Source organism: Cyprinus carpio, chromosome B12 (assembly GCF_018340385.1).
Source record: "Cyprinus carpio isolate SPL01 chromosome B12, ASM1834038v1, whole genome shotgun sequence".
Taxonomy (NCBI): Eukaryota; Metazoa; Chordata; class Actinopteri; order Cypriniformes; family Cyprinidae; genus Cyprinus; species Cyprinus carpio.
Window position 1 is genome coordinate 9,354,789 of NC_056608.1, and position 11,135 is coordinate 9,365,923.

General features: G+C 41.2%; 1 protein-coding gene across 1 annotated transcript; it reads left to right on the forward strand.

The window, feature by feature from the left end:
- The first annotated feature begins 979 nt into the window (after positions 1-979).
- On the forward strand, positions 980-4,983 carry LOC109064310. The gene is made up of 4 exons (XM_042734718.1): positions 980-1,221; positions 1,422-2,995; positions 3,122-3,350; positions 4,691-4,983. The coding sequence occupies exons 2-4, from the start codon at positions 1,691-1,693 to the stop codon at positions 4,981-4,983; spliced, it is 1,827 nt and encodes a 608-aa protein (XP_042590652.1). The 5' UTR covers positions 980-1,221; positions 1,422-1,690.
- Positions 4,984-11,135: the final 6,152 nt, after the last annotated feature.

Below are 11,135 nucleotides of genomic sequence, written 5' to 3' on the forward strand. Positions count from 1 at the left end.
ATGTACTTGCTACATCATTAGAAGGCAATGGCATCTATGCTAATATTAGTCTGTTTCTCTCATATTCCGAGGTTGGGTTGTCGTTTTGATTTTATTTCGATTAATCGTTAACCATAATGCTGCAAAATGCGTCTGTTGCAGGCACGCAGTCACCGGCATGACAGGATGTGCAAAAGCCACACGCACACACAAAACGCTTTCTCACTTAAATTAAAGAGGTTTTAGTCTGAATAAAATGCTAGTAGCAGGATTATAAAATGAATAGATGTGATTATGATGATTTCATAAAATGAAGAGAGCGCGACATACTTTTGAGGTAATTTTACTTTGTTGACTTTCCTATCCCGCACGGAGACCGCTGCACACGCCTCTTTAAATGGTTTTGTGGTGCTCGTTGTTGTATTTTAAAACACAATTGCAATGTTTTCAACTGACATTATGGTATCTAAAATAAAATTATCCCAAACGTAACTGTGGCGCGCGTGTGGCTGCGCTGCGCAGTAAGTGAACTACATCGGCGCTGCTGCACCAAAACACTGTTGCTCACATTAATTTGATCCTGCTGGATTCTGTCCTAGAAAATGTCAGATTTAATTTTTTGCATTCCGGTAGGCCTATTTGTTTTTAAAAAATCCGTCATACAGTGCATCAGATCGTGACAGTGCATGCGTGCATACGAGGACGAGCTAGCGCGGCTTTGGCTAGATTTATTTGGAGGTTATTGCTCATGTCTCATTCGGCATACATCAAAATGTTTCTATATTCGCAATGCATTTGAATGTTAAACTATTATTTAGAATGTAAACTAGGCTTGTAGCTACTTTACACGCATTGGCATATAGACGGAAAAGATGATCCTCTTCACATGATAAATAACGTCCTTGGCATAACAGCAGAGTGGACCAGTAAACTACGGTTTATTTAACCTGACCAGTGTAACCTTTTAAATGTTTAGTTGATGTTGTGAATTTGACCCTTATCTTTCATTTTTCCTTTTCTTTTTCCCATATATATATATATATATATGTGTACTACATATCCCACAATTCCAAGCAGACTACAATACCCATGCAAGTGCACTACATTACCCATACACCTCCTGGTCAAGGTCTATAAATAGACCTCACTTCCTTCCTTTGTTTCTCTTCCTTTGGTGAGGGTGTGGGTGTTTGAATGGACACCCAACCATGTCCTTTGAGTCCTTTCCTTAGGATGCGTTAAGTAAGTTTGTTTGCCAATTTATCGTTTGGATTGAGTATATATATATATATATATTTTGGAATATATATATATATATATATATATATATATATATATATATATATATATATATATATATATATGTATATATATATATATATGTTGTTGATATGTTTGTTGATGTATTATGAGTTTGATTTCTTTTATTGTACTGTTTGTAGTGACTTAAGACCATCTTGTACATCTTGTACACGTTGTCCATCCAGTTCATCCTGTCCATCTAATAACATCTGTCCATCTCCATGCTATGGGAATTGTCTATGAATAATCATCTTGAACTTAAAAATAAAAGAGAGCAAAGGACTGGTATCTGTCCCGTGTTTTAATCAGACACGCCATCAAGTTTCTACACCTCTGATGAACTTTGGATATATTAACATCTGATATCCTACAAATGGTCCTTCGAGCCGGAGAGTAGAAATTTGGTGGAATGGATTACCGCTCAAGACCTGCAATCCGGCGCAGCCTAAGAAGGAGAAGACCTCCTGCCCGTTTTGCTGACTGTATGGTGAGAGAATGTGCTGCTCCCCCTCCTCCTTCCTCACCAACACTAGCTGTTAGTGATCCTCACCAAACCCAGTATGGAAATCCATCTTCAAGACCTGGCCCATGTTTAGCTGCTCACCAACCGTCTCAACATGATTTAGTCGATATGGATGTTAAACAAGAAATACTTGGACTTAAGGGTATGCTTGGTGAGATGATGTCTAAAATGTCACAGTTAGTAGTTTCCTCTAAACATTCTGAATTTTCTGAGTCTTTTGATGATGCTTCTGATGATGATAATGCATTTGCTACTACATCTATTGTTCAGGAGTTGTCTGCATGTATAAAGAATGCTGAACAGAAACGTACATGTGAGAAATGTAATTCCTCAACTGTTCCTTCACCGCCTCCATTGAGTATGCCTAGTTCTCTGCCTCTCCCCCCTTCCTCATTGTTACGTAGTCCACCCCAACATATGCACACACATGATAGAACTTCACAATTACAATCAAGTAATATGTTACAACCTTCTATTGTTCCACTGGTTCCTGAGCCTCCTAATTGTCATTCCCTTCAAGTGCAAACATCGCCAGTATTGGTACGACCAATTGGTTCACCACAGCCAGGTATATCATGTAGTCCCTTTTTCCCTTCCATGGCTCATACTCAGTTATCCTCACAAGTAACATCAGCACAGTTACCTCCTCAGCCGCTGTATGCTGTTTCGCAGTATTCACAGCCATTAGGACCATCTTCTAGCTTGGCGATTCCTCATGTATCCTCCGCTAATGTAAGTCCTCATATTCAACCACAGTCTGTAGGTCAGGTAGGGAATCTTGTTTCACACAATCCTGCTTCCTATATTCAATCAATTGCTCCCACTACCCAGATGAGCACAATTCCATTCCTTCATCCGTATCCATATTCTCAGCCATATGCTTCATATCCTGTTCCTTCCTATCCTTCTCGTGTTCAGGGACCTTCCTTTCCTTTCTTAGTGAATGACGACCCCCAAGAATTTGCAATGTTGCAGTTAGCCTTGACAAATTTGTCACCCCATGAGCCAGAACATTACAAATTCCATATCTTGCTGGATCATTTAAGATTTTCTCAAGCTCGTGATCTAGCTTTAGCTTATGCTAATGATCCTAGGCCTTACAGCATGGCTCTTTTTGCACTACAGCAGAAATATGGGCAACCTCACCAACTAGTTTTGAGAGAAATCAAAGCTATTCTAGCTCTCCCCAGGGTGAGACCAGGTGACAGCAGAGCATTTAGTAGCTTCGCACTGAAGGTTCGAGCTTTGGTTGGCATGCTCCAATCTTTGGGCCAAGACCAAGTTAAATCCGAATTATCCTGCGCTTCTCATGTACAGCAACTACTCGGTAAACTGCCCACAGAGCATGTGACCAACTTTGCCCGTTATGCCCGTACTATCCTAAAGGGTCAAAGCTACAACCTGATTACCTTTTCTGCCTGGCTCCAAGAAGAGGCTGAGTGTCAAGCAATAGCAGATCAGGCTAGTGACTTTTCAAAACCACTCCTGAGTAAACCTCAACCAAAGACCTATGTTAACACACGAACAGTCTTGTACGGAGTCAACGGTAATTCTGTTGAGCCAAGATCCACAGCTAAGCAACCCCAGAATATGAGAGATGGAGAATGGAGTTCCAAGTATTCATGCGCATATTGTTCAAGTAGAGACCATTTCATAGGCCTGTGCCCTTCTTTTAAATCCTTAGATGACAGCAGGAAGGATGCATGGATTAGAGAGAGCAAAAGATGTTGGAGATGCGGGCTTAAACATCTAGCCGTCAACTGTGACTTGAAAAAGCCTTGTCCACAGTGCAAAGGCAGACATCTTGGTATTCTTCATGGAGTTAATTGTCGCGACCAGGATAACGGTACATTTTATCTTAGTCGCCTTGGAGGTTCTGGGAAGGTACTGCTTAAAGTTGTTGAAGTACTTCTCCATTACAAAGGCAGATCCTTGCAAACCTATGTCATCCTGGATGATGGATCAGAACGCACCATGCTGCTATCTCAAGCATCTGATTATTTGGGCCTCAATGGGGTAACCGAGTCCCTAATCGTTAGAACTGTACGTCAAGACACTCTCGCACTTGAAGGCTCTTCTGTAACCTTTGAAATATCTTCCATGGTTAATCCAGAGAAGAAGTATTCCATTTCCAATGCTTTTTTTTTCTGCCACCAGATTGGGACTGGCAGAACAGACTTATCCGGTTGAGATCTTGCAGAGACGCTTCAGACATCTTCGGGACTTACCCCTTCCAGCTTTCACTAATGTCCAACCACTTATTCTTATTGGTGCAGACTACCCACACCTGATAAACCCAATCGATCAGGTATATTTTGGGCCTCCTAAATCTCCAGCAGCAATCCAGACCAGGTTAGGCTGGGTACTTCAAGGCCCAATACCAATTCCTAAACACCGATGAGATGCAGTGTCTTTTTTACCATTGCTAATCCATTAGAAGAACTTCGCCACGATGTGGGAAAACTATGGAAGGTAGACATCCTTCCTTTCCGGAATGAAAAGGTCATTACTAGGTCCAAGCAGGACCAAGGAGCTATGGACTTGTTGGCCTCCAAGTCTAAAATAGTTGATGTGGATGGTGTGAAAAGGTATGCCACTCCGTTATTGCGTGCTGCTTCCGCCATGAAGTTACGAGCCTCACCAAGTGCAGTTATGTCTTCTCTCAGATGTATCGAGCGTCGCCTCCAAAGAAATCCCACAACTGCTGCTGTGTATGACCAAGAAATTGCTAAGTTGGAGAAATCTGGTTATGTTTTCAAAGTGGAACTTTCTCATGACTTATCAAATGAGTCATGGTATATTCCTCATCATATCGTGGAGGCATAATGGAAAGAAAAGAATAGTTTTCAATTGTTCCTATCAATATAAAGGTGTGTCACTTAACAGTCAACTCCTTCCTGGTCCACAATTGGGCCCTTCCTTACTTGGGGTCTTACTCCGGTTTCGTCAGTGCCCAGTGGCAATTAGTGGGGTACATCAAATCTATGTTCCACCAAGTTAGGCTACTACCAGAAGACCGTTCTCTTCTACGCTTCCTGTGGCGCAACATGCAGAGGTCAAACCCACCTGACATCTACGAATGGCAAGTTTTCCCTTTGGCACAGTATGTAGTCCATGTTGCGCAATATATGCTTTACAAAGGCATGTCCATGATCACAAAGAAGGATATGAAGATGTAGTGAATTCTGTACTTCAGTCATTCTATGTGGATAACTGTTTAGAGAGTTTCCCAAATGTGCAAACTGCAAAAAACTTCCTAGACCGAATGCGTTCTTTACTGATGAGTGGAGGATTTGAAATCAGACAGTGGGCAAGTAACCTGCCTGATGTTGTCAGACACCTTCCTCCTGAAGCCAGGTCTGAGAGTGCTGAACTGTGGATCAATCAAGATCGTTTGGATCCTAAAGAAGGAGCTCTGGGTCTGAGTTGGCACTGTCCCTCTGATTCATTAGGGTATCGATCCCGAATTGTGGAGTATAAAGCAACAACCCTGCGCAATATATATAAAGTCCTCGCCAGTCAGTATGACCCCTTGGGTTATATCTCCCCCTTTACAACGCGAGCTAAGGTCATCATACAACAATGCTGGATGAAGTCCAGGGGCTGGGATGATCCCCTTATGCCAGATCCTATTCAACAGGCCTGGAAGGCTTGGGAAAACGAGCTCCCTGATCTGTCATTGATACAGCTTCCTAGATGTTATTCAACCTTGCCTTCCAATCAAATTACATCTAGAGAGTTGCATATATTTTGTGACGCCTCAGAGAGTGCATATGGGTCAGTAGCCTATTTGCGGATGGAAAATGACAAGGGTGTGGTACATACTTCCTTCATCATGGCAAGATCTCGAGTGGCCCCTAAAAGGCAAATATCCATCCCTCGTCTGGAACTTTGCGCTGCTCTAACAGGTGCACAGCTTTGTAAACTCCTGCAGAACGAATTGACTCATCCTTTGACAAATATTGTCCTATGGTCAGATTCAACAACCGTCTTGTCTTGGCTGCATTCCCTCTCCTGCCGTTATAAAGTTTTTGTAGCTAATAGAGTCACTGAAATCCTGGAACTTACTGATCCCTCTTCTTGGAGGTATATTCCTTCTGCACAGAATCCAGCAGATGACATTACTAGAGGTAAAACTCTTGTTGAGTTAGCCAAACCTGCTCATAGATGGCGACAAGGCCCAATGTTTCTGAAATGTCCTCCACATGAATGGCCAAAAAATCTAGTGTCCAGACCTGCTAGTCCTGATCCTGAGCCTCCGCAAGCGACTCTTTTGTGGCTTAACACAAGTGGATGATTTCGTATTCCCAGGATCCTTCCAGTTTCAAATCACTGTCAGAGTTACAGTCCGCAACAAATCAGTTACTGCTACAACATAGGGAGGACTCCTGTGATGCCTCTTCAGTCCAAACCCTTCTTTTGAGAGAAGCCCAGCAACAAAGTTTTCCCTCTGAGTATCAGTGTTTAAAGGAAGGAAAGCCCATTGAACCTCAAAGTTGTCTCCTCACACTTTCTCCTGAATTCAATGAAGAAACAGGACTTATTGTAGTGGGAGGTAAGCTCAGGCGTGTAGAGGATATGGAACCTGGAATGGTTCATCCAATTGTACTCGACCCTAAACATCCATTATCCCATTTAATTATCAAGGACTGTGATGAGAAACTTTTCCATCCTGGTCCAGAGAGAGTTTTCTCAGAACTTCGGCGCAATTACTGGATAATTAGAGGGAGACAAGCCGTAAAAAAACATCAGTGGTCTTGTTTACAATGTAGAAAGTGGAGAGCTAAGCCATCTATCCCTCAAATGTCAGATCTGCCAAGCTCCAAGCTCCGGTTGTTTAAACCTCCCTTTTGGTCCACCGGAATGGACTGTTTTGGTCCCTTTCATGTCACTATTGGCCGTAGAATGGAGAAGAGATTGGGCATTCTGTTTAAATGCCAGACCACTCGATGTATGCATCTTGATTTGTTGAGCAGTTTTAAATGTGGACAGCTTTCTAATGGCCCTACGCCGCTTCATATCTAGGAGAGGAAGGCCTTATGAGATTCTTTGTGATCAAGGAAGTAATTTCCGTGGAGCTGCAAGAGAATTAAAGGAAGCTTTCCAAAACCTTACCACTGAGTTGCAAGTCAAGTTGGAAAGTCAGCAGATTAAATTCAAGTTTAATCCACCACAAGCTCCTCATTTTGGGGGGTCATGGGAAAGAGAGGTCCGTTCAGTTAAAACAGCTCTTCGGGTGGTACTTGGCAGTCAAACAGTATCAGCAGAAGTCCTACAAACAGTTTTGACTGAAGTTGAAGGAGTGTTAAATTCGAAGCCACTTGGTTACGCCTCTTCAAACATTTCAGATCTCGACCCCATCACTCCAAATCTCCTCCTCATGGGGCGGCGAGACTCTTCTCTACCTCAGGTGATTTATGCCAACACTAAGCTCTTTGGCCGCCGATCTTGGCGCCATAGCCAGGTCCTCGTGGACCAGTTCTGGACATCCTTTATCCGATATTATCTACCAGGTCAGCAGCTCCGTCAAAAATGGAACCGACGAACAACCTAATCTAAATGACTCTGCTGTCGTGTTAGTTATTGATTCTCAACTCCCAAGAGCATTATGGCCCATTGGTAGGGTAGTACGTCTCTTACCTAGTCAGGATGGGCGCGTTAGAGTAGCTGAGATTGTTATCAATGGAAAGACATATGTACGTCCAGTTGCTAAGTTGATTCCATTACCTAAAATAGATGAGTGATAGCGAATACTTGACTGTATTCGGGGGCGGCTGTTGTGAATTTGACCCTTATCTTTCATTTTTCCTTTTCTTTTTCCCATATATATATATGTACTACATATCCCACAATTCCAAGCAGACTACAATACCCATGCAAGTGCACTACATTACCCATACACCTCCTGGTCAAGGTCTATAAATAGACCTCACTTCCTTCCTTTGTTTCTCTTCCTTTGGTGAGGGTGTGGGGTGTTTGAATGGACACCCAACCATGTCCTTTGAGTCCTTTCCTTAGGATGCGTTAAGTAAGTTTGTTTGCCAATTTATCGTTTGGATTGAGTGTATATATACATGTTGATATGTTTGTTGATGTATTATGAGTTTGATTTCTTTTATTGTACTGTTTGTAGTGACTTAAGACCATCTTGTACATCTTGTACACGTTGTCCATCCAGTTCATCCTGTCCATCTAATAACATCTGTCCATCTCCATGCTATGGGAATTGTCTATGAATAATCATCTTGAATTTAAAAATAAAAGAGAGCAAAGGACTGGTATCTGTCCCGTGTTTTAATCAGACACGCCATCAAGTTTCTACACCTCTGATGAACTTTGGATATATTAACATCTGATATCCTACAGTTGACTATTTTATTTTGATAATGAACAGACTGCGAAGTAAGTTTGAATTGCTGGAATACGTGTGCGGCAGGCTCCGGCGCGATCGAAACAGCTGAGACAAAAAAAAAAAAAAAAACCTTTTCCGCTAAAGTGTTTACTTCCATTTGTGCGCACACACAATAAAAACAGAAGATGTGTGCTCTTGTAAAATAACGCAAACAAACAGAATGCGTTATCATCCTTTTTTTCTTTCCGTGAACTTGTGGAGCGCAGCCACACTTCTGTTTTAAATCCGTTATCTTAATTATTGAAGTCAGATATATTTCGCATATTTAAAAAAAATAAATAAATAAACAATCATGAAAACAAATTGTTATTTTTATGTTGGGCCTATTAATTATATAGGCTATAAATTTTCCTTAAAGCATCCCATTTTGTCCCAGGGCTTGAGAACCTGTGCACTAGTGAGGTCCGTGCAGAAACTTGTTAACGATGCTCGGCTGCACCGTTTAGTGACATCAGTGAACGCTCCGGGAAAGTATTGTCTGTGTCGGTCACAGCGCCTTTTAATTGCTGTTTTGAATCCAGTAATTATTTATTTACAAATTATAAGCTCTGATTATGACAAGTGTGGTATAAAAGCTTTGTTTATTAGAGGAATAATAGGAAAATGTTAGATGCCTCTTGATGCGTTCGAGCCCATAGCCTTCATTTACGCGGCTTTGTTCTGGTTTGCCGGTTAGTCACGAATTTTCACAAATTCAATAACATATAGGCATTGTTTCTTTTTCCTAAATCTTCACAGTCTAACCCTCTAATTTCGCAGGTTTATCTTATTAACTTTCACTTTTAATAATTGTTTTCGCATCTCTTATACTGTCGTAAACATGGGAAGGGAAATTAAAGATTTCATGAATTAAGAATTCGTTCGATTTATTAATTTGTTCCCTTATTTCACTTAAATCATGGGTTATTTAGGGAACAAAATTAATAATTTGTGGCAATTGTCCAAAACATGGACAATTGCCACGAATTAATAAGTCGTAGGAACGAATTAACAAGTTGTAGGAATATATAGACTACCTGTCCTGTCCTGTGTCCCGCAGCCCTGCAAAGCGCAGGATATGAAACAGTTATCTGATGAAATTAATTAGTTACTACATTTCTATTGCTTTTTATGTTTGAAGAACTTTGATGTTGTTTCTATTATAATGTACTTTAAAGTTTAAATCACATTAAAAGCTTAATTTGTACATTGTGAATGAATGTTGATGCGTTTATACGTCACTCAGAGCCTCTCGCACGTGTTCTGCGCATGAGCCGCAGCAGCCCAACATTAAATCGGTTAACCGACCATCGACAGCCTTAATCGATTGCATCTCTTATCAACAATTAATCGATCATCGATTAATCGTTGACATCCCTATTCCGAGGTCACCATAGCCAACCAGATCCAGTCTGTATCCAGATCAGATGGTCACTGCAGTCACCCGGATCCAGTACGTATCCAGCCCAGATGGTGGATCAGCATCTAGAGAGGACCTCTGCAGCTCCGAAAGTCAGCGGAGACCAGGAAAACTAGATGAGCCCCGGATACCCTGTAAAGACTTTGTCTCAGACAAGTTGAGTCCTCTGCACAATGTGACTTTGCTGCAGCCTGGAATTGAACTGCTGGTTTCGTCTGGCCAGAGGAGAACTGGCCCCCCGACTGAGCCTGGTTTCTCCCAAGGTTTTTTCTCCATTCTGTTGCAGATGGAGTTTTGGTTCCATGCCGCTGTCGCCTCTGGCTTGCTTAGTTGGGGACACTTAATTTCAACTATATCGTTGACTTGATTGCACAGATACTATTTAAACTGAACTGAGCTGGATGATGACATCACTGAATTCAATGATGAACTGACTTTAACTGAAAAAATTAGTATTTACTATTGTCATTATTGACACAGAGTTTTCCTAATTAATGTTGTACAGTTGCTTTGACAATCTGTATTGTTAAAAGCGCTATATAAATAAAGGTGACTTGACTTGACTTCAGAGGCTTGTAGGCTATAGTGTCCTCCTAGGCATTTAACACTAGAACGAGACGGTCTAGTAAGTGCGCGTGGCTACGTCACATATGTTGATTTAGTTACAGAGTCTTGTAGAGAATACGAATAAAACTAAATTTATAAAAGTTTTGGGAAAATACTTTGTATTACAAATTTTTATATTATTTGCCTTTCCATTAATGCAATACAGTGAATAACAGCTGTCTGCAGTCTACCAGTGGCTTACATTATTGACAATTGGCAGTAATTTGCACCAAAACAAAAGATAATGCTTTATATGTCAGAAAACATTATTTTTGTCTTCATTTCATAATAAATCCAGACAATCTCAGTACGAACTTGTTTTTCCATCAATTCATTATCATGAAAGGGAATGTGTACAAAGGATTGTGGGTGACTGAAGGTCGCGGAGGATACATCCCATGCATCCTTCATATTCAGCTGAATGAAGGACATAAAACGAAGGCTGCCTTCCAATGATCCTTCTGACTGAGATGGCTTTCAGCAACGTTTGATGACTTGCCAGCCAATATTTGCAGCCTTCGTAGGATGCAGCCTTCCATATGAAAAGCACCCAGGGTTGTAAGTCCCACAGCCACCCTGAAATGATTGCTGCACCCCACTGGATGCCCCAACATCATTGGGCTAGAGTATTGTCAATCTGATGATGCCTGTATGCCATTGGCTGTCAATCGCTGCCTAATTGTTGAATGCAAAGTTTGCATTTGGAGTGCTCAACAAAACTATTAAGATTTACATTACATTTAATCATTTAGCAGATGCTTTTATCCAAAGCGACTTACAAACGAGAACAATAGAAGCAATCAGATCAACAAGAGAAGAACAACGGTATACAAGTGCCATTACAAGTCTCAGTTAGTCTAGTACAGAACACGTAGCCAGGTTTTTTTTTTTTTTTTTTTTAAGAATATGATAGA

What these genes read in the sequence shown, in the direction of transcription:
- LOC109064310 (XM_042734718.1), top strand. Translation starts at nt 1,691, where the DNA reads ATGGATTACCGCTCAAGACCTGCAATCCGGCGCAGCCTAAGAAGGAGA. An exon ending in CTATTCTAGCTCTCCCCAGG is followed by an intron (nt 2,996 to 3,121) that starts GTGAGACCAGGT and finishes TCTCATGTACAG; the next exon opens with CAACTACTCGGTAAACTGCC. An exon ending in AGTCTTGTACGGAGTCAACG is followed by an intron (nt 3,351 to 4,690) that starts GTAATTCTGTTG and finishes GTCACTTAACAG; the next exon opens with TCAACTCCTTCCTGGTCCAC.